This window comes from Stegostoma tigrinum, chromosome 27 (assembly GCF_030684315.1).
Source record: "Stegostoma tigrinum isolate sSteTig4 chromosome 27, sSteTig4.hap1, whole genome shotgun sequence".
NCBI lineage: Eukaryota > Metazoa > Chordata > Chondrichthyes > Orectolobiformes > Stegostomatidae > Stegostoma > Stegostoma tigrinum.
Genome location: NC_081380.1, coordinates 17,794,874 through 17,819,047, shown reverse-complemented (window position 1 = coordinate 17,819,047; position 24,174 = coordinate 17,794,874). Strand labels below are relative to the sequence as shown.

At 40.5% G+C, this 24,174-nt stretch overlaps 1 protein-coding gene across 4 annotated transcripts; it reads right to left on the bottom strand.

Moving 5' to 3' along the window:
* Positions 1 to 97: 97 nt before the first annotated feature.
* On the bottom strand, positions 98 to 19,472 carry psph (phosphoserine phosphatase). Of its 4 annotated transcripts, none has more exons than XM_048557393.2 (7): positions 18,973 to 19,367; positions 17,526 to 17,681; positions 15,684 to 15,818; positions 15,117 to 15,262; positions 11,198 to 11,346; positions 10,952 to 11,013; positions 102 to 3,206 (listed from the first exon to the last, which is right to left on the bottom strand). In XM_048557393.2, exons 2-7 carry the CDS (start codon positions 17,663 to 17,665, stop codon positions 3,041 to 3,043), a joined length of 798 nt encoding a protein of 265 aa, XP_048413350.1. In that variant the 5' UTR covers positions 17,666 to 17,681; positions 18,973 to 19,367; the 3' UTR covers positions 102 to 3,040. The 4 variants fall into 4 exon arrangements, with proteins under 4 accessions (XP_048413352.1, XP_048413350.1, XP_048413349.1 ...); XM_048557392.1 differs by lacking the exon at positions 18,973 to 19,367 and adding an exon at positions 19,374 to 19,472 and having other exon boundaries at positions 104 to 3,206; XM_048557395.1 differs by lacking the exon at positions 18,973 to 19,367 and having other exon boundaries at positions 98 to 3,206; positions 17,511 to 17,625.
* Positions 19,473 to 24,174: the final 4,702 nt, after the last annotated feature.

Here is a 24,174-nt window from a genome sequence, read left to right as displayed (position 1 = left end):
TATTGCTTATTCATTTTAAAGTAAGCAAATGCAGATTTGTTGAAATATATGTTTATATTTCAATATAATGTAGTAAATCATTCACAATATCTTTGTTATAAAGAAACAATGTATTTCCAAATTCCTCCAAGATACATTAGATTATCTCTCAATTTTCGATCATAAAATCAGTGGAACAATTTTGAAAAAAAATTACCTTATCAGAAAAAGTAAATATTCAACAAAGTATGTTAAAAGTGCAAGACATATTTCAACATTTAATGCAAGTAAGTATAAGCAAAATGAGGAGCTTGACACATAATGTGGCCTGATAAAGTAGCTACTTTCTGTTTGCTGTCTGGATTCCAAAGTTCTATAGCCTGCCAAAACTAGCACGTTGTAAGTAATGATATCTGTTCATTTGCTGAGCCGAATAGGGATAGATTAGTTTATCATATGATGGTGCAACACACTCTGAACATTCCCAGTGCCTCAATCCATCTTTCTTAACAGGTAAGCAGTCGTAGATGTTTGTACAAAAAAGGTTGGTGTGACTGTACAAGGATTGTTTTATTAAATTAAAATCTAAATGTGTAATTTGCATCAGAGGAGGTCATTTTAGCCTTTGACATATGCATGATCTCTTTGAGAGCAGTTGTGAACCCATTCTGCTGCCCTGATCTTCCCTTATTTTAAATGCATTCAGGGATGAGAAATGACTGCAATTTGCAGAACTTCACCTTTTGGATAACAAGTCTACCTTGTTTTTTTCCACAACCTTTGCTAATATTGAGGCCAGAAGCAGGCTCAGGAAGCCACCATTCAGAATTGGGACAGTGCTGATCTGACTGCCAGCACTCATCTCGCTGAGACGATGTGCTCTGTTTCTGTTGCATACTGATGCCATGGAGTTCTGCAAGCAGTGTTTGGGGGATGGGGAAGTTGTCAGAACTGGAAGTTGTGGTTGGTGGTTGTTTGAACAGAGGGGAAATTTGATAGACATGTACAAGAACGTGAGAGGGAATTTTATGTTTAATGAGAAGGATCTATTTCTCAGCAAAGTGTGGCAGCCTAATGGTTGCTAAAACAGATTGCTAACTTGGCCAAACAGCAATGGATGCTGGGTAAGTTTCAGTTTTACTTGGCCAATTTACCCAGTATTCCTTGCTGTTTGGCCAAATAAAACTCTGAAATCACAAAATCCACTGCAAACATGGCAGTCAGGTGCTAATGGCGTTAGCAAAATGTAAAAGGCAACAGTTATCCTGGACAGGCATATCCCCAACAACTTATCCTCTGAGCAGTGGGCCTAGACAGAAAGGCACTAGGTCCTTCTGCACACAGACTCTGTTTCAAACTATTAAGTGTATCTTGCTGATTGGCCAGAACTATAGAAAGTTCCAGGAAGCCATCTAAAATGTGTAAAAACAGTTCACCTGCAGACCTTTCTCTGAAATTGCCTGAGGCAGCAATCAGCTGACCATGCAGAAACAGAAGGAAAGAAAGCAATTTTGCAGAGACAGAGAAAGGGACTGCATAAATCTACAAGAGACTGTAGAAGCAGTTTAAGCTTAAGGGGCAAAACAGGATTAGAGATGGTAAGTTTAGTATTAAAAATTAGCGTAAGTTTGTTCCGAATAAAATTGGGACTGTTTTGCATTGATACCGGCTTGTGGTCATATTGATTTGACCACTTACGTATTACAGGACACCTGGGCAAATTCATTCATAAATTCTAATCAGTTGTCTAACTTATTTAGGGAGAAGCAAGACAACAAAAGGGTCAGTGACCAGGAGGTTTAAATTATTAGAGGGGAGATGTGGACAAACCTTTTCATTTAGAGTGTAGTAGGTGTCTGGAATTCAGTCCCTTAAAGACTAATAGAGGCAGAAATCTTCAACTTATTTAAAAGGTATGGATATGCACCTGAAGTCCCATATCCTCCAGAAATACAGACCAAGTGTTGGAAGATTGAATGAAGTTGCGTGGTACAGTTTTCAGTCTGTGTGGACCTAACAGGCAGTGAATACCTGTATCATAAATTTTCTATGTTTTCTAAATATCTGAAGGGGAGGAAATGTGGAAGAGAATGGAAAAGTGACAACATGCAGTTTGCTTTTTGGGAGTATCATTGTGAGGAAAAATGGGTCAACAGCCTTCCATTCTGTGACAGTATCCCTGGTTAGAGTTTTAATGGTACGTTTTCCCAGAAGTGGAAATTGATAAATTAGTTATCACTTGCAACATGTGCAGTTAAATTCTGTCATTACATCTTTGTAGAGATTTTCCCTTCACACTGTGTGTGGTGCACATTATAGTTCATCTTTTTGAAAAATATAAAAGCAGATTCTCAGACTTGTCCAGGAGAGACAGCCCTTAGGTGTTTTTGTGTGCCATTGCTTCTGAGGTATGAATTGGTCATATTGGTTATTGTCAACAGCCTTGACTGGGGGAAAGAATCTCTATAGCCAGACTAGGGTGACCATGACAAATGGAACACAACACCTGAGCAACACACATTGGACTGATCTGTGGTTATAGGCAGCAAGCTCCCAACCAAACATGCACAGAAATAGGCTGATAAAAGATTACATTAGACAACTAGCTAGGAAAGATATGTATTGGGCCATGTCAAATTTGCGTTATGGTTGGCTTAATGTCTTGTACACGACAAGTAATGCACACACAACAAAGCCCTGCCTTGTTATTGGGATAAACCACGCTTGGTAATGACACCATGGCATTTAGTTCTGTGACTTGGGAAAAAGAAAGGAAGTATTGATTTCATGAACAAACATTGCATATTCAGCTTAAAATTTTCCCATTGTGATGTGATTGTCTGCATCAATGAACCTCTTGCCCTGCCCTGCCCTGCCCCCACCACTGTGAAATAGACTAAGATCCATGTTTAGCTAAATCAATATAATGGCAGCATAACTAGCACTTATCGGTGTCATGAATCCAGATTTATTCTCAAGAAATTTCCGTATTTTTAAGTATCATGACAAAATATTCCGATATGGCACTTGCCCTCAGAGAAGCATTATGATGGAGATCAGCCTAGCAAGGCAATGGGAGACCTGCCCACACATTGAGCGTATGCCTCCTGATGATATTGGTGCCATGGAGTTTGCTGTGTCTCTGTGAATGCTGCGCAAAGGTTGAGCTGTTCTCATTAAGTGGAGTTCTCCCAGATTGGGATGAAACAAACCTGAAAAGTGACAGCCTGAAAAAAACAAACATGAACAAATGAGTGCAGCAAGTGGCAAACTAATAACAAATTTTGTCAAATCATCGACATGGAGGGTGGTGAGAGGATGAACCAGACCAATTCTTTCCAACCAGTCTCCTGCCAAGAGAAATGCTTTTATCCAAGAAGTATATTTTGGGACCCGCAATATGCGATCAGTCTCTCTTGGTCGGGCATAAAGTCCTGAGAGGCCCCAGGCCATTTGTTTTTGTGGTAAAGCTCACTTGTTAATTGGTCTTTATATAATTAATTTAAGCAATGTACTTCACAAGGAGCTCAGTTTTAATTGGTCTTTCAGAAACTGGAACCATCAGGGTAGTAATAAAATAACATTGAACTGTGAATAAGCAGAAGAATTATTCAAGACTAAAAATGGAGTCCTAAAAAAGTAAGATGCAATTTAAATGAATAATGTTATCTTTAGGCTGTTTGAATTTAAATAAAACTGTGAATATTTATTAAAGGACAAGTAGTGCTAGAAATATATCAATTGGTAGCTATGATAATGCACCCATTTGAAGTCAAACTTCCTGTGCCAAAACAAATAAGTATAGATATTGTTAATCAACCTATTCAGGTGTATTATGACACACTTTAGGTGAGATTTGTTTCTGGGCGTTATAGGCTAGAGATAAGGACACTATCAGTGCACTCTAGAGCAAGTGGGACTTAAGCCCAGGTCTTCTGGCCCAGAGGCAGTAATACTGTCACAGCAGCACTGAACCCTTGCATGGAATTATAAACCGAAGCATTTTAGTACATTTTTGGAATGTTAATTGATTTATTTCCAACCCCGCCCCAATGGGGTTCTGGAAAAATTGCAGTGGGCAATTCATGCACTTCTTGTCTGAGGATGAAGAGTTCTTGCTGAAAAGCATTCTAGGTCTATTGGTCTTTTTTTTAAGAACTGGCCAACCTACTGTTTGTTTCTGGCATTTTTCAGTTTATATTTATGACTACCTGCACCACAATCCTCATCCCTGCACTGCAGGTCAGAAGCTGGTAATTCTCAAAATGAGGAGTCCTGCAGCCAACTAGCATAACTTCTGGCAAAGACCTGCTTGTGAAGTTTTTTTTAAATGAGAGGCTGTTGCTCTGCAGCTACCAAATGGTTCTGGATCCTCACGAGATTCTTCTGCATATACTGTGTGCTATAAGTGTATTAGAAGAATTTGCAGTCAGTCTGGTTTTGACATGTCATGAATGTACCTTCGGCGGCCATCAAGACCTGGATAGTGACTTGAACCCCAACCTTCAGTTGAGAGAGAGATGAATACCCAATGCACCACGAGAGCTCCCTATTCAGCGTTGCCTTGCTGGAGCTGAGAATAGGACAAGGGAACACATGTATAATGTGTGAAATATCATGCTCAAAATATGGATTTTTTTTGTACTGTGCCTCTCTAGATAGGGAAATGAAGGAACAGCTCCAAAATTATTCATGAGACAATTGCTGTTCTTAAAGGAACTTAATTTTCAAAAATGACTTATCCAATACACTAAGTGGTAGTTTTTGTGATAATATTCTCATGGGACTGTTATAGTAGTTGTAAAAAACTAGCAAAAACACCAAAATTCAAACCACAACTTGGCTAGTTAAGTTCTCCATTGTATTAAGAAAGAAATAATTTGGCAAATTAGCTGCGTGAAGCAACAGGGAAGAGTGATCATAATATGATGGAATTCTTTATTAAGATAGACAGTGATCTAGTTGCTTTGGAGACTAGATCCTGAATCTAAATAGAGGAAACTATGGGGGTATGAGGTGAGAACTGGCTATTAAAATTGGATGCATTACTTAAAGGAATGATGGTGGGTAGGCAATGGCAAGCATGTAAAGAGAGCATGGAAGAACTGCAACAATTGTTCATTTCAGTCTGGTACAAAACTAAAACAGGAAAGTTGACCCAGCCTTGTCTAACCTTGGAAATTAGCAACAGTATTAGATCCAAGGAAGGGGCATACAAATTGGCCAAAAAGAGCAGCCAACCTCAAGATTGGGAGCTGCTTAGAGTTCAGCAAGAAAGGACAAATAAATTGATTGAGAGAGAAATAGAGTATGAGAATAAGCTTTCAGGGAACATGCAAACTGATTGTAAAAGCTTCTATAGATATGTGAAGAAAAACAGGGGAAGATGTAACAGAGAACAAAGAGGTAGTAAACCAATTAATATACTTTGGTTTCATTTTTACGGAGGACAAAAATAACATCCCAAAATATGCTGAAGAATACAACGTCTAGTGAGAGAGAAGAACTGAACAAGTTAATATAGAAATAGTGTTGATAAATTGGTGGGATTGAAGACCAACAAATCTCCAGGCTCTGACAATCTACATTCTGGAGTACAAAGGAATTGGCTGTAGAAATAGTGGATGCACTAGTGGCTGTCTTTCAAGTTTCTACAGACTCTGGAACAGTTCCTGTGGATTGGAGTGTTGCTAACATAACCCGTTACTCATAAGTCGAGGTACAGAGAAAACACTAAATTTTGGGTCAGTTAGTCTGACATGGTTAATAAGAAAAATATTAGAGTCCTTTATACAAGATTTAATAATACACCACAAGGAAAAGTGATAGGATTAGACAAAGCATGGATTTACAAAAGGAAAACCATGCTCCAGAAATCTGTTGGAATTTTGAGACAGTAACTAGCAAAGGGGTAATCAAGTACTTTAACTTTCAGAAGGTGTTCAATAAACTCCAATATACGAGATTGAGACGTAACATTAAAACACATGGAATTTGGGTTAGTGTACTAACATGGATAGAGAACTGGCTGGCAGACAGGAAACAAAAGCATTAGGTTAATTAGCCATTTTCTGATTTGCAAGTAGGGTAATACAGGGATCAGTGCTTGGACCCCAGCTATTCACAATTTATACTATTGGAGCATTGAAGTGAAGGGGCCCACAGTGGACCAGAGTGAGTGGGTCAAGTCCCATGGTGAACTGTAGTGGGCACGGATCGAACCCCACGGCGGACGGTAAGAGCACGGACCAAGTTCCATGGTGGAACCAGCACGGGCATCATGGCCTTGTGCTCTGGTGCCAGCAGGCAACCCCGTGAACCCCAGAACACTGCAAGCAGAGAGCCCCGCTGCGGGCCCAGAACAGTATGGAGAAGGAACCTGCAACAGCACATGGGAAGGAGCCCTGGAGCAGCGTACAGGCAGCAAGTTCTTGACAGAGACCAGTGTGAGGAGGCAATCCTTATCTTAGAACACTATAATGTTAACCTTTTAATACATTCCTATTTTTAAACTTATTTTCAACTCTGTAATTAAGCAACTGCTTTTATTCCTCTACTGTATCCAAGAAATTGTACCTAGGTACTTATCCTAAGATGTTGCCATGAGGCAGACATTGCAAATGCTTTTCACTGTACTTCTACAATGGAGCACATGTGACAATGAAAGGATATTTGTACTGTATTGATTTAGATGGCAGAAACTAAAGGTTACATCTTCAAGTTTTCAGATGACAAAAAGCTGGGTAAGAGGATGATTTGTGAGGAGGATGCTGAGATGCTTCAGTGTGATTTGATTGAGTGGCAAATTCACGGCAGGTGAAGTATAATGTGGACAAAATGTGAGATATTCACTTTGATTGCAAAAACAGGAAAGCAGATTAATATCTAAATAGTGACAGATGAGGAAAGGAGGTGTAATGAGACCTAGGCGTCCTTGTATACTAATTGCTAACTATAAACATGCAGATGCAACTGTACCAGATGCTGGTGAGGCCACACCTGGAGTACTGAGAGGAGTTTTGGATCATTTATTTAAGGAAAGTTATTATTTCTTTGAAGGCTCACTAGGATGATCCCCACTATGAACAGATTGTCTTATAGGGTAAGGTTAGATAGGTTGGGCTTCTATTCACTGGAATTTAGAAGAATGAGAGGTGATCCAATTAAAACAGAGTTCTTAAGAGGATTGACAGGGCAAATGCTGTGAGGATGTTTTCTTTCATGGGAGAGCATAAGACCAGAGGGCATAGTTCAGGATAAAAGGGCACCAATTTAAGACTAAGTGAGGAGGAACTTCTCCTCTCAGAGGGCTGAGAACTTTGGATCTTCTTGCCACAGAGAGCTGTCCGGGCACAGTCCTTGTATACATTTGCAGCTGAGGTAATTAGATCAGCAGGTCATCAAAGGTTATGGGAAAAAGACAGGAAAGTAGACTTGAGGAGCACCGACTCAACCATGATCCTAATGAACGGTGCAGCAGGTTCAAAGGGCCACCAGTCTACTCCTGTTCCTGTTTCTTATGGTCCGAGATGCAGCAGGCAGCAAACGCCACATTAGCTTTCATAGCAAGAGGATTCAAATATAAGGGCTGGACTGTCTTGCTGCAATTATTCAGGACCTTGGTGAGACCACACCTGAAGTATCATGTGCAGTTTTAATTTCCTTATCTGGGGAAAAGATGTTCTAGCTGTAGAACGACAGCATCAAAGGTTTACCAGATTGATTCCTGGGATGGTAGGACTGATGTCTGAAGAGAAACTGGATCAGTTAGAACTATAATTCACTCGAATTTAGAAGATTGGGGATGTGGGGTGGTATTTCATAGGAACTTATAAAATTCTAACAGGTCTAGGGTAAATGCAGGATCTTCCTGATGACTGGGGAGTCTGGAACCAAGCAGTGCAGACTAAAGATAGGGGGGCGGCCATTTAGGACTGAGAGGACAAGAAATTTCTTTACCCAGAAAGCGGTGAGCCTGTGGAATACTCTGCCACAGAATGCAGGTGAGGCCAAAATACTGAATAGTTTACAAGAAGGATTTCGATATAGTTCTTCTAGCTAAAGGGATCAAAGAATACTGTGTAAAAGCAGGAACAGGATGTTGCGTAGCTATGATCATATTAAATGGCACAGCAGGCTCGAAGGGCCAAATGGCCTACTCCTGCTCCTAATTATATTCCCATGTAATACACACAAATGACATTTATTACAGTGAAGATCAAAGACGGTCAATACAAACTCACACAACATGCACAAAGGTAATATATAGTTATTAGATGCGTACTTAAGGTTCTTTAAAGTAGCTCAGCAGAACAATTTCAGCTGGATTAGTGGTGGATGTCCCTCACTTCAGGATTAGATCTCATCATAGTGATGAGAATCATAGTTCACTTGTGTATGCTGCATGTAAATCTTGATCAGATGGGCTAAGGAGTGGCAAAAGGAGTTTATTTTAGATAAATGTGATAGATAAATTTGGAAAGGCAGATCAGGGCAGGACTTACACACTTAAAAGGTTGTAAAGGCAGCCATAATACCATGAGGACCTGGAGGAATACAGCAGACCAGGCAGCAGAGGAGCAGGAAAGTTGACGTTTCAGGTCAGGACCCTTCTTCAGGTCCCAACCCGAAACACTGACTTTCCTGCTCCTCTAAGGCTGTGTGGCCTACTGTGTTCCTCCAGCTCCACACTTATCTCTGACTCCAGTATCTGCAGTTCTTACTATCTTGAAGTGAAGGCAGCGTTTGGTATGCTTGCCATTATTGTTCAGTGCATTAAGTATGGGAATTGGGATGTCAAGTTGCAGCCATATAGGACATGGGTTAGGCCACTTCTGGAACACTCTTTTCTGTCCCTTCTATAGGAAAGATATTGTGAAACTCAAAAGGGTGTAGAAAAGATTAACAAGGATATTGCTGGGGTTGGAGTTTGAGCTGTAGGGAGATGTGGAACAGGTTGGGGCTATTTTCCCTGCAGCATCAGAGATTGAGGAAATGAAAAACCACAAGAGTAGGGGAGTCCAAAAGTAGAGGACATGGGTTTAAGGTGAGAGGGGAAAGATTTAAAAAGGGATCGATAGTGCAACTTCTTCACACAGAGGGTGGTGCACATAAGGAATGATTGGTACAATTACAACATTTAAAAGGCATGCGGATGGATACATGAATAGGAAGGGCTTGAGACAGATATGGGCCAAACAGCTCTACAGTAATTTAGGAAATCTGGTCAGCATGGATGAATTGGATTAAAGGGTCTGTTTCCACGCTTTACAACTCTGACTCTCTAAGACCCTAAATCAAAGTCCACATGTAACAGACTGCACAGGTAGGAAAGACAGTGCTGTCACAGATATCAAAATGATGCAACATTTTTATTCAATCTCTTTTTCCTTTGCTATTACTGTGCTCCAATTTCTGCCATGATTGTTCATTATGAATATTTATTAATAATCACTATCAATGCAAAATAATTTGCCATGATCAATCAGATTCAAACACAGGCCCAAGGGTATGGTGGCATTTGGGAAGGGAAGTACAAGGTTAGTAATAGGAAAAAGTTCGACAAATCAGGCTCCAAAGTTTCAGTTACATTGACTGAAATGGTCATCAAGACTTAACAATGCCAAGTCATGTTTCAATACATGTAAATTTCTTTTTCACCCTGAGATAAAACACCGCTCCTATTTTACAGTGTACAAAATCAACAAGGAAGGCCTAAGAAAGAGACTCCGTCACAAGCTGGGTTTGTATTTTGACAGGTTTTTGTCAAAAGCTATGCGATCATGAAAATAAGGGCTAAACCAAGTGTACCAGGTTCCCAAAGAAGGTAAGAAAGGATATTAGGAACCTAGTTTCTTTACATATAAATATTGATAATAACCTGGCATCCCATTTGCCTGCTCACATTAGACTGCAACACAAGACCATGAAGGATCTTGGCAGTGTAGGTGTCGACAGGATTGTCAATAATAGGAACAGAGTCTAAAACTAGGTGTTAGTTTAAAACAAAAAGGTCACCTAATCAGAACAAAATTAAGTGATTTCTTCTCCTCCTCCATTGAAACTCTCTTCTTGAAAAAGGCCGTGGAAGCAGTGTCTTTGCATATTTTAAAGACAAAAAAGGTAGAAACATTCCTGGTAAACAATGGGGTGAAAGGTGATCAGGTTTGGCAGGAATGTGGATTTGAGTTTGATCAAATCAGCCATTATTTTATTAAATGGTGGAGGAAGCTTAAGGGGCCATAATGACTGGTCTCTTGCTCCATTTATGTTGAATAAATTCAGATGACCCAGCCTCCATTACTCCTAGGGAAAATAAAGCAGAGAATATTGACCCTCAGAGATAAAACATTCATCTTATTTCAGTCTTAAATGAGACACCTAATTTTTAAACTGTCTCCCTTGGTTCTAGACTCCCGCACAGTGGGAAAACATCCTGTCATGTTGCATTAGGATCGCCTAGGTTTCAATAAGGATCATCTCTTGTTATTCCAAACTTCATTGGACATAGACCCAACTTATTCAACCTTTCATCCTAAAGATGACAACTTGATGCGAGGAATCAGTCGAGTGAACAACTTAGAAAAAAAAAATCTAAACAGCCAATACATTTTTGAAAAGGCAAAAATTTCTTGATACCATATTGATCATGGGTTTGTGTTTCAAATGTGAGCATGGCTCAATTCTTCCAAACATACAATTTCACTGCAAGGCATTAGGTTGGAATCACTCTACAGGAGGGAGAGAACAAAAATTGGAGACCCAGCTTGTGACGTTGGCAATTGCACTAACTTAAATCTTGAACCCAGCTACAGGCTGTGTAGAAGCCAGACATTATGTGAAAGATCAAGAAGGGAAGTTAAGAGTAAAAAAGAAATCATTAAAAACTAGAGAATCTCTTCACATTGATCTTAAAATTATTACAAGTCACTTTTCCAGTTCTTCAGTAATTTCTTTAAAACTTGTGACAAACCACTTGGCTTTCTCTTTTACTTGCTGTCGGACAACGTTCCCACCAAATCCGATAAATGCATCCTAGAAAAAGAAGCCAATAGTTTAACCGGGCATTTACTTTTTATAACTTAAATACAAAATGGTTGTTTGTTTAGACTTAGAAAATCAGTCCCAAAAAAGTCAATGAAAAGCTTAAGGTTAAGACTAACTAAAACAGTAAGTTACTCCTTTGAAGTAACAAAGTTCATTCTATGTTAGTACGTACTGCAGGAGGCCATGCTTCCAGGTCTGTGGCTCCATCTCCAATCATAACAACCTTCTTAAAGCCTCTTTCTTCTTTTAGACGAGCTATGATTCGGCCTTTCCCACCAGATTCTGCTGTTGGTTGAGTTTCATCAAAACCAGCATAATCACCTGCGGCAAAACAAGGTCAACTGTTGTCTAAGATAATAAAATGTGAGGCTGGATGAACACAGCAGGCCCAGCAGCATCTCAGGAGCACAAAAGCTGACGTTTCGGGCCGAGACCCTTCATCAGAGAGGGGGATGGGGTGAGGGTTCTGGAATAAATAGGGAGAGAGGGGGAGGCGGACCGAAGATGGAGAGAAAAGAAGATAGGTGGAGAGGAGAGCATAGGTGGGGAGGTAGGAGGGGATAGGTCAGTCCAGGGAAGACGGACAGGTCAAGGAGGTGGGATGAGGTTAGTAGGTAGGAGATGGAGGTGCGGCTTGGGGTGGGCGGAAGGGATGGGTGAGAGGAAGAACAGGTTAGGGAGGCTTGTTACCGCCGATGCTTAATCCCATTCATGAGTTTTATTCAGTTAAGAACTTTACAGTAGAGAGTGTCTTGGTAACTGAATCACAAAAAGCTGTGATGCAATTTGCAGCTAGTGGCTTGAAGGCAAATGAGAATGCTTTATCCTGTAAGGGAAATCAAGTCCAAAAAAGTGGAGAAGAGAACTTGTGAGGTGCGATTCAGTCCCTACCTCTGGGCCCAGGACCTACCTGATCATGACATTAAAACTAAGACTGGGAAGTAGTCCTCCAGCTGTATAGGACCAGTCTGTACCTACTTAAGGATATTATATTAGAATCAGTTCAGAGAAGGTTCCCTCCACTGATGCTTTGGATGAAAGCACTATCTTAAGAGGAAAAGTTGAGCAAGTGGAGTCTATTCCCTATGATGTTCAGAAAAATGAAAGGTGATCTTATTGAAGCATTGTGATGGACTGACAAGATGTTTCTCTTTGCAGTAGTAATCTAGAACTATGGGAAATGGTTTAAAAATTAGGCAGGCAATCTCCAATCTACAATTGGAATAAACCTTCCCGCCCCCGAGGGTCATTAGTGTGTGCGATTCTCTTCTCCAGACAGCAATAGAATCTATGTCATCAAATATATTCAAGGTTGATTTAAGATAGATTTTGATCAACAAAGGAGTTGAGAATCATTGGGACACACAGGAAAGGGATGCTGACACCACAACATTCCTCCCAGATAGTACATGTATGATCTGCAACGTTACGTTACATTGTGTGCTCCCTTTAACAAACCACACATCTTTTTGTCTCATACACAGGCATGTCAATGGGGCAAAATTTACCAGTTACTGGGATGCAAGCCTCTCTGTCCCCAATCTGTCACTAGCTGCTTAGCTTTTGTAACTTACTGCATATATAAAATATGATGAAATGATACGACAAAATATGAATAGAGATGTTCTTGACTGTTCACCACGCTCGAAAGACCACAGTCAGCATTGTCAATTGTACATGCACTAGCATAGATTGTAAATGTTTGTGATGTATGTAAGTGAGTGACAACATGAAAAGAACACCAAAGCACTTAATCCAGAGGGCAAGTCAAATCGTTTGAATTTCCGTCTCTAGAACCTCAAACTACAATGGAAGAGGAGGAAGAGACGGAAAATAAAAACCAAGGAAAATCTCAAACTTCCCAATCAGCAGTTTACAGCTAGCTCCAGGTCATTTGTCTTGACCATTTGACTACCAAGGTTTATGTGGGAACTATGATAAATAGGAAATGTTAAGGATCCATGGAAGAGGGTTCCTGTATACCTTCATATCCAAGTCTAATGATTTAAAAGTTTATGCTAGTCAAATGTCACCCTGATATACTTGGACAATATATTACACAGTGTAGCTGTGTTGAAAGAAAAAAAAAAAATCATATTTTATGGAACTGAAATAATTGTCAAAATTATTAAAAAGAAATGCCAGGTACAGATATTTGCCTCCTTTGCCACTTTTCTCCCGTCGCAACGGCTGTCTTACCTTGGCAGTACGGCTCCACAACCACCAATTGCCTTCATGCAAGTGACAACTATTCGTTTTTGAACATTAAACATTAATATTTGAAGATTATCCAATTGTGGGATATACATGACCAAATCCTGTCCTTACCCAAGAACCAATAACCACATCACGCCCTCATTAATTTACTCTTGATTTCACTGACCAGTTAAATCACCTGCTAACATTCAACAAAGACATTTGGATTCAAAGAAATAACGCACAGGAGTAGAATTTGAGTTGGAATCCCTTTGGAATTGATACTCAAGAGCAACTGGGGACAGGCATTAAATGCTGGCAGTGATGCCCACATTCCAGGATTAAATTAAGAAAACTTCGGAAAATGTCAAAGGCAAAAAAAGTTTCTTTTTTAAATGCAGCAAGAGATAGATAAATGATATGAAATGCAATGCCTGAAAGTGTTGGGATGGTAGACTCAAGCAAAACATTCAAAAGCAAACTTCATTCATACAGGAAAGGCGAAACAAACCGCAGGGTTAGAGGGCAAGCACCAGGGGTTGGGACTCACTGGACTGTTCTCGCAGGGATCCAGCACCGACTCGATAGGTCAAGCATGTTCGACCTATTTTAATGTCAAGAGCAGGCTTGCACTAGAAATGACTGTCTCCTTTTACCAGGTTAGAAGAGATCCCTGTAACACTTGCTATCATTAGGCCTCCTTATTTCCTGCCCTCAGCAGTCTGAATGAGGTGGCTGGGTCGCAAAGATCGGAGTGGTCTGGAGACATCTTCCTCGTACCTACAGCCTTACCACTGCAAGCAGCATCAGCATATTTGATGCAAGGCAAGTCATGCGACCACTGAGAATCACTGCAGTTACAAGCTGGAATAGTTAAGCCTGGAGATAATAACTGCAGAGATTAGGATTTCAGCAGTGGATGAACTGCAGTGGGGCAGAGTCACAGCAATCTTGGTGATGGCCCAAATATATGGGCAGAAGCTCATCTTTAAGGTCTAAAAAGGTCACCAAGTTTCAAATACTTTAATTGACTCTCAGACAGATCCCAGGAAAAAAAGGACAAAATGGATGGCTCAAGAACAGACTTAAAAGCAGGCAGTAAAGATTAAGTCCTCCCTATATTTCTTTGGAAGAAATTGCTGTTCATCCAGTATTTGATGTCAGACAGTACAAGGGGCAATGGAGGTATTGGGATCATTGTACTGAGACAGCTTCGAGTCAAGATTAATTCCTGCACCAACATTACTATGCTTTCTTCACAGCTGTGACGACTATTGACCTGCAAGTAGCACAGTAACTGATTCAAACGTCAGTGGAATTGTTTTTAAGCATGTTTGAAAAAAAAATCTGTTTATATTAACTATAAAGGAATCGACTGCAATTTCCTTGGGTAGCAAGAATTACTGGCCCATATCATCCTTCTGGAAGCAGGACTGGAAGCCACGTGGCAAGACAGAAAGTAGGGCTCCAAGAAGAGCTGAGCGCCGGGGGTGAAGGCAAAAATCAGCAAAGGTGACAGAGACAGAAAGAGGATGACTGAATTAATGCAGGAGGAAGCAGCATCTCTCGCTCTCTCTCAGGAAGAGGTCAGTTTCTCTGTTTGGGAAGTAAGGAGGCAGAAGCTCTTGGAGGTATGCTGCAGGCAGAAACAAAAAAAAATGGTCAAAAAGAAAATAGTCTAAAACCCAAATAATTGGGAATAGACAGTAGCTCAGCCATACTAAAGCAGAAGTAGTCATTTGGATTATTTTGGTTTATGCTTTCTCAAGGAGATTGTAACCTGTTGAGAGAAGAAAGTAATTCTGGTTACAGTCAGCAGTTATTTTCGCTCTCTCTCGAATATTACTAAGCAACAGTTTGTGGTCTAGAAATAGTCAATTACCATTAATCCTTACCATTGAAGTAAAACTTCAGCTTGTTTGCATAAACATTGGCTAAGGGAACATTTATCTGTGTTGCTAAATGGTCCACTATGCTCCTGAAACCACCAGATATCAAGAAAACTTCAACCCCACGTCGTTGAAGTTGACCGACCAGTTCCCTGTTTTGAAAATAAAGGTTTAAGAAATAGTTATGCAGGGGATCAAACAAAACAGATATTTATTGACAGCCATTTTCTGAATTCCATTGCAAGCCTGCTTTAAAATAGGTAATCCTAAACAGAACTAGTTGAGGTTATTACATTTATGTTTCTTTTGAAATAAAGGTGGGGTCCAATTTTCTCATCATTATTAATAAAAGATCCTGAGGTCACTCTTCATTCTGAGCATCCACGAGGAATAGTCCTTACGATAAGGATCACTGCCAAAAATATTTATACACAGCACAGTTGTCATAAAGAGAAATAAAGACATTTTTACCACTATATAAATTACTTCCTTATTCTCGTTGTAATTTTGTTATTTCTGCAGTAACTCAACACCAGAATCACCTTTAACATTTAGAGTTTATCAGTAGCTTACTTTATGCCCTCCGTTAAACATGGGGGGTGATCAGTTAGGAGCTTGTTCATTTGCTCTCGTGAAGGTTGTATTATAGATAGACGCTCTGTTAGAGCCTTCTTAAATGAGACGGCCCCTCCCATTGCATTTCGAGTCCTGTAATAAATATTGAAAAATATGAAGTTGATTGGAAAATGCCACGGCATGCAACAACATGCTTTGTGACAGATAACATTCTTCATGAAACTTTGCAGCCACAATTTTGCTCATTTTTCAAACACTGCAACCTGAGCAACCAATTCCAGTACAATGAGATCTGTAAAAGGGTAGAAGCAGCTTTAAGTCTCTGCCTCAAGGCTGAGGTACAAATCCAGTGATGCATTGAGCTACCTGCACCCTAAAAACAGAAAATCAGTCAAAGTAACTAATAGAGGATGACAAAAACTCTGGACCAACTACTTCCAAGGAAAACTGGTGATGGAAACTCAGAAAATTAGCACCAGAAGGCTCAGTCAGAAAGGCACCAAAATCCATCAATCCTTTGGTCAGGAGCATCCAGAGCCAAAGATGACATGTTGGAGGAAGTGTACATCATCCAAAACTATCCCTTCCAGTTCGTGACAGAGTCTACTAATCCAATGAGCGCTCTACATTTGTTTCATAACCTATCAAACGTCAATGAAACCAAGTCATCCTTGATCCGGTGGGAGGGTGGGGACTACCAGACTCTGTTACCCAGAGACACAGAGGTTGGGGTTGTTCATCTTAGAGTGGAGAAATTACAAGGGAAGTTATACAAAGTGTTCAGAATGACAATAGGCTTCCACAGATTAAATAAGGAGAAACCGTGTTTACTGACTGAAGAATCAGTAACTTGTGGACACATTTTAAGTAATTCAAAAAGAATTAGCAACAGAAGTGTTTTGTTGCAAAAAGAAAATTGTTAGGATCTGGAGTACAATGTGCATCCTAGGTGCCAGTAATGATGCTGTCTCATTACATTTCTCTACATTTTAGCCTTTGTAATGTATACAATAAAGACTCATTTTGATGAGCCAGATGTTTTCAGATTTATAAACAATGACTATTTACACTGTTATAAGATCTTAAGCCTGTACATAACCTTGGCACAGTATTACAAAATACTTGTGACTACAGCCACAACTGAAGGCGAAGCAGGTACATTTATACTGAAGCATCATACACTGTGATGCCACCTAAGTGCTTTAAAAGTATACTGCTTGTCTGGGTCTAGTTTCTACTCCATAACACACTACCCAAAAAGGAAGCTCATTTCTGAAGAAGGGTCTACCTGAAACATCAATTTTTCTGCTCCTCAGATGCTGCCTGACTTGCTGTGCTCTTCCAGGTCCACACCACATTTTTTAGAATTGCAGACCTAATGGAGAAGATTGGGACTAACTGAATGGTTCCTACAAAGAGCCTGTCCAGCTGTGAATGGCTTTTCTCCCACCAAGTCCATCTCAATGATTTGGCTGGACACTAACCTCCCAATTCTACAATCAAAAGCAGCTGATTTCTTAGAACAAATATCAAAACTATTAATTTCTAACTCATTTGAGAATAATGTCATGACATATTTGTGACTTGACAAAAGGCTGTCTTACTAGCTGCAACTTCTGCACCTCAAAAACTACCTTGCCTTATTGCCAGTTGAGTATATTTGCTGATGACATTGTTACTCAACATTGAAAGCCTTTCAATTAAGGTTCCTGGATAACCACAAGTTGGAGGATCAGGATTTATTTTAAAAGGGCAGAATGTAAGATATACCACAAGTTGGGTTAAAGACTGTTCAACAGAGGGAAAACAATGGCCCAGACAAACCTGTCAAACACCTACATTTCTGCTACTTCATCACCGACACCACAGAATGTTGCTAGTTCATCAATTCCTTCTTCTTTAATGACTGTACTGTCAACATCAAAACAGACTGCATCAGCACTGCGAAGAACAGCTTGTGTTTCAGCAAGTGTAGTCATATTGCTCTACAGGTTCCTGTAAGTCCAGAAATAAAGAAAAATTAGAATCCTATACAGGGAGAAGCTAAGGTGACTAGACCTTATTAATGCAGAGTACAACCACAAAATAGAAGTTGACCTCATTTATGTCAGATGGTCATCCATTACTCACACTTCTCACTCTATTGGATGAGTAATTGCAGTCCACAGTAGAAACAAATTTTAACTATGATCCTCCCATCTCAAAAGTTATTTTTAAACCAACTTCTTTGGACTTGGAGTCAGTTGTACAGCACAGAAATAGACTCTTCAGTCCACTCATCCACACTAACCAGATATCCTAAATTAATCTAGTCCTGTTTGCCAGAACATGGCCATTTCCCTCTAAAACCTTCCTATTCATATGCCTTTTAAATGTTGCAATTGTACCAGCCTCCACCAATTCCTCTGGCAGCTGATTCCATGCACACACTACACTCTGCATGAATGTTGTGCCCCTCAAGTTCCTTTTAAACCTTTCCCCTCTCACCTTAAAAAACTTATGCCCTTCAACTTTGGACACCCCGACTTTGGGAAAAAAAAGAGAGACCTTGGCTAGTCACCCTCTCTAGGCCCCTCATAATTTTACAACCTCTACAAGGTCATCCCTCAGCCTCCGATGAAAATAGCTCCAGCCTATTCAGCCTCCACCTACAGCTCAAACTCTCCAACCTGGCAGCATCCTTATAAATCTTTTCGGTACCTTCTCAAGTTAAATATTTTTTCACATAGCAGGAAAACCACAATTGATATGACATCTTTGGGGCAATTGGAATTTATACCCAGACATTGTGAGACTGATGGTTGCAGAAATGACACATTCCAAGATCCAGGACTACAGGTTGAGGAACTCATTAAAGCTTGGGACAGCTGCTGCCAAGACACAGTGGGGAAAGATCACACATTAAGATCTTTCTGCCAAAGCACAACTGGGGTCCATTCAGTTGCCATAGCCCCTGACTGCCTCAGTTGTATGCAAATACCAATGTATAAGAAATGAATGCTTTGGTTTTATTTTGGAGCCGTAGGGAATGCCAGATTCCAACACTTATTTGTAATCCATGTTCAAAGTCTGTACAGGACTGCTTTCATAACTTTGTATGTGCATAATTTTTTAAAAAGACAATAAAATAACCTTTGAAAAAATTACAAACTCTATTACTCCTTGAGTTTCACGATTAGCCATGTGAGGTAAAGAAAATTGGACGTTTTACTATCACCACCTAAAGCAGCAACATGCGAAAGTTCATACTGCCACAGCAACTCGGACTGAGTGAACTGTAACTCACCACCAGTTCCCTGCAACATCCTCCTGTGTTAGAGAGAAGAATGGAGGAGCTCCTATCTTCTCAATCAGTTCCGGCGCCCACAACAGACTCACAATCCAACTTTACCTCGATAATTTAGTAATCTCGGTTTCTTCGTCCCACTAAACGAACAGTGCGAGGGTACAAACCGTTGCCAGAAAGATTACTTGCAATACACGCGTCCGCGAGCTGGCTGCTGAGCTATCAACATGTCCTACACCCTATTGCACCATTCACCCACCGACAAACTTGCGCCTTCAAAAGCGTGGCCACTCTACATGCACTGCAACGTCTCGGACACAAGACTGCATTTCACTCAGCGTGAAAATCCTTACGAGATTTTTCAAGCTGTTGGAAAATTTAATGTAATTCCCTTCACGTACAATTCAAACCCGTCTCTCGACTCCCTGCCCTCCGGAGAGATCACAGGATGCGACGTGCCTTTAATCGGACCAGAACCAGCAGCCTGTATAGCCAATGGGCGCTCCCCTTACGCGCTGGGAGCCTGTCCACTGTAGGTAATTAAAAGGGCAATATCACGTCCCCACTTGGGAACATCCCCACTCGTGGACCCCACCATGTAATGATTTTGTGTTAAAAAAGAACATCCCTAGCTGTTTTGATACCATCCTCCGGAAAATGGCAGAAATACGATGTTGCCTTGACAGAATTATTTATTTCAGAACCAAATCGATTGACGAAGTTTGTGGAATGATTTTTACAAACTAGACCAACACACTATTTTATATCATTGCACAGTGAACATATCGTGTCGTAGAAGAAATAAGGATTAGTGAACCGTGAGGGGGATAGCGATATACATCAAAAGAGCATAGACTGGTGGGGTGAATAGGCGGTGACAGATGCAATTCGAAAATTAAAGTAGAAAATATTGAAGAAACTCAGTAGGTTGAGCAGCATCTGTGGAGAGAGAAAGCAAGCTTAACGTTTCAAGTCTGAAGTTTCGTGGGTGGCACAATGGCTCAGTGCTTAGCAATGCTACGTCACAGCCCAATGGAGCTTGGTTCAATTCCACCCTCAGGTGACAGTCTGTGTGGAGTTAGCATGTTCTCCCCATGTCTGTGTGGGTTTCCTCCAGGTGCTCCAGTTTCCTCCCACAATCCAAAGGTGCGCAGCATAGGTGGATTGGCCATGCTAAATTGCATGTAGTGTTCAGTGATGAGTAGATTAAGTGGGTTGTAGGTCTGGGTAGAGTGCCATGAAGGTCAATGTGGACCTTGTTGAGCTAAAGGGCCTGTTTCCACACCACAGAGATTCTATATTTAACTCTTCTTCAGAACTGATAATACAATTAATTTTGCTAAGATGAATGGGCAAAGGCAATGTAAACTATAATGCAAAACACTAAAAGGGGTTCTGCAGCAAAGGGACTTGTGGATGCATGTACACACAGTGAAGATAGCAGGGCAGATTGAAGAAGTGGTTAAAAATCTACAGGAATGGTAAACGTAGAGACCTTGAGTATAAAAGCAAGGACACAATGATGAGTCCTCATAACATTTTAGTTCAACCTCAGATGAAGTGTTGTGTTTAATTTGTGAACATCACTCCTTTAGGAAGGATGTAAATAATTAAGAGAGGCTGCAGAAAAGGTTAAAAAGAATTGCTGTGAGAATGACAAATTTCAGCTACCTGTACAGACGGTATTGTTCTCCTTAGAGCAGACAAAATTAAGAGGATATTTGATAGAGGATCACGAGGGTTTTAGAGAGAGCAAACTTTTTCTTACGTCAGTGGTGGGCAAATTATTGGAAATGGCTCTGACAGACAGGATTTATGATCACTTGGAAAGGCACAGTTTGATTCGTGATAGTCAGCTTGGATTTGTGAGGGGTAGATCATGCCTCACAAACCTTATTGAATTCTTTGAAGAGGTGACCAAACATGTGGATGAAGGTGGAGCAGTAGATGTGGTATTCATGGATTTAAGTAAGGCGTTTGATAAGGTTCCCCATGGTAAGCTCATGCAGAAGGTAAGGAGGCATAGGATTGGGGGAAATGTGACAGCTTGGATTCAGAATTGGCTGACCCTTCGAAGACAAAGGGTGGTAGTGGACGGAAAATCTTCAACATGATGTTACAAGTGGTGCACCACAAGGATCTGTTCTGTGTCCTCTTCTATGTGTGATTTTTGTAAATGATTTGGATGAAGGAGTGGAAGCATGGGTTACTAAATTCACGGATGATATGAAGGTGGGTCACGTTGTGGACCATGTGGAGGGCTGTTCTAGGTTACAAAGGGATAATTGATAGAATGCAGAGCTGGGCTGACAAATGGCAGATGGAGTTTGACCCTGAAAAGTGAGGTGATTCATTTTGGAAGGACAGACTTGAAAGCTGAACACAGGGTTAATGGAAAGATTCTTGGCAGTATGGAGGAGCAGAGGGATCTTGAGGTTCATGGTCACAGTTCTCTGAGAGCTGCTACCCAGGTGGATAGAGTTGTTAAGATATGGTATGTTAGCCTTCATTAATAGAGGGATTGAGTTCAAGAGCTGTGAAGTTATGCTCCAGCTATACAAAAGCCTGGTTTGGCCACATCTGGAGTATTGTGTCCAGTTCTGGTCACCTCATTACAGGAAAGATGTAGAAGCATTGGAAAAGGTGCAGAGGAGACTTACCGTGATGTTGCCTGGAATGGAGGGAAAGTTTTATGAGGAAGGATTGAGAGAGCTAGGGCTTTTCTCTTTAGAATGATGAAGGATGAGAGGTGACTCGATAGAGGTGTACAAAATGATAGATAGAGTGGACAGCCAGAGATTTTTTCCTAGGGTGGAGGTAGCTTTTATGAGGGGATATAGTTTTAAAGTGAAAGGAGGTAGATATCAGGGAGACGTCAGAGGTAGGTTCTTTACTCAGAGTGGTAGGGGCATGGAATTCATTGCCAGAGAGGGTAGTGGAGTTGGGCTCAGTAGGGGCATTTAAGTGGCTATTAGATAGGCATACGGATGATAGAATAAGGTAGTGGTGAAGGTTAGATCAACCTCTGGTTAGGGTAAAAGTTCAGCACAACATTGTGGGCAGAAGAGCCTGTACTGTGCAGTACTGTTCTATGTTCTATCTTCAATTTCCATCTGATGGATGGTTTAAGAACCAGAGGACAGCAATTTATGGTAAGTGGCACAACATGAAGAAAACTTTTCTTCTGCACTGTGTGGTTAGCATCTCAAATGCGCAATATGTGAGTACGTTAGTGGAGGTAGATTCAGTCATGTTTTTCAAATGTTAATTGGATAGTCAATTGGATAAGCGCCTCAATAGATAAGGGAGAACCAGTGGAAGTGGTGTATTTATATTTCAAGAAGGCTTTTGATACAGTCCTACATAAGAGGCTAGTGTGCAAAATTAAAGCATCTGTGATTGGGGGTAACATACTGGTATAAATTGAGAATCCATTGATAAACTAAAAAGAGAGTGAAACTAATTAGGTATTTTTCTGTATGGCAGCCAGTGACTAGTGCTGTACTGCAAGGATCACACAAGTGCTTGTGTTGCAACTATTTGTGATATATCAAAATAACCTGGTTGAGGGAACCAAATTCAATATTTCCATAAAACAAAATTAGGTGGGGTTGTGAGTTGTGAAGAAAATGCAAAGAGACTTTGAGGTGATCTAGGCGAATTTAGCATGTGGGCAAACACATGGCTGATGCAGTATACAGTTGATAAATGTGAAGCTATACATTTTGGTGTAAAAAACAGAAATGCAGAGTCTTATTTAAATGGTGATATATTGGGACTTGTGTGCCCTCGTACACCAGTCGATGAAAATAAGTAGGCAGGTACAGCAAATGGAAGGAAAATGGTACGTTGGCCTTCATTGCAAGAGGATTTGAGTTCAGAAGTAAGGATGGCTTACTTCAGTTATACAGAGCCTTGGTGAGACCACACCTGGAGTATTGAGTGTAGTTTTAATCTTCTAACCTAAGAAAGGATGTACTTGACATAGAGTGAGTGCAGGGGAGTTTGACTAGGCTGAGGTTGGCAGGATTGTTATATTAGGAGAGGTTGGGGTTAAACCTAGCCTGTGTTCATTAGGGTTTAGAAGGGTGAGAGGGGATTTAATTGAAATGTATAAAGTTTCTAACAGGGCTGGATAGACTCGATGTAGAGAGAATCCTCTCCTTGGTTAGGGAGTCTAAAACAAGAGAAATTGTCTCAGGATACAGGATAGACCATTTAGGATTGAGATGAAGTAACATTTCTTATCTCAGAGAGTGGTCAACCTGTGTAATTTTACACCAAAGATGACTGGGGAGGAAAGGACTCCGAGCCTCTGTGTTTCTGAAAAGGTAGTAATGCGTTGAGGGTTAGGGAAATTAGATTGCCTAAATCACTCTAAAGTGGAGTCAGACATCAGACAAAAGCACTGCTGCAGAAATGGAAGCAAGTGACTGTCAGGCAACAGGGTAGGGGAGTCAAGGAGAGATAAAGGAGGAGACCAGGCAGACTTTTGTCCATTCCAACGGGTACAACATACCAGATATCTTTGACATTATGAGAAAAGAACACATGGAGTATTCGTGAAATGTTAATTGTGGCGCTGTGGAGTAGGAACAATCCAAAGAGAGAAGGAAAGAGTAGATTTTAGTTGTAAGGAATTCACTAATTATGGAGATAGATAGCTACATCTGTAGTCATGATTAAAAATCCAGGAAGGTGCATTGATGCAAAGATAAAGGGTAGTTCAGAACAGAGAACCTTGGAAAAGTACATGCTGGGGGCAAGATTCAGCATTCTTCCACCAGGTTTGGAACTAATGACATTCAGGAAGAATAGGTAGAGCCCTACTGAGGAAATCCAGTGAACTGAATAAAAGTACAGAATTTTATATGCTAACTGACATTAGGATTGACAGATGAAGATTAAGAAGTTGAATGCTACGCTGAACAACCAGTATGGGAAAAAGATATTCAAGATCATTTAAACTCAAGTTTAGAAATCCAACCAATCACTGCTGAATCTGGTAACAGCTGGGATCTAGTGAATTCCTAGAGGAGTAAAAGGAGAATAGAAGTATACTTAAAAGGGAAATCAGGGGGCAAAAAGGAGACATGACGAAGCTTTGGCAAATAGAATTAAGGAGAATCCAAAGGGATACTATAAATACATTAAGGGCAAAAGAATAACTAGGGAGAGAATAGGGACCTTTAAAGATCAACA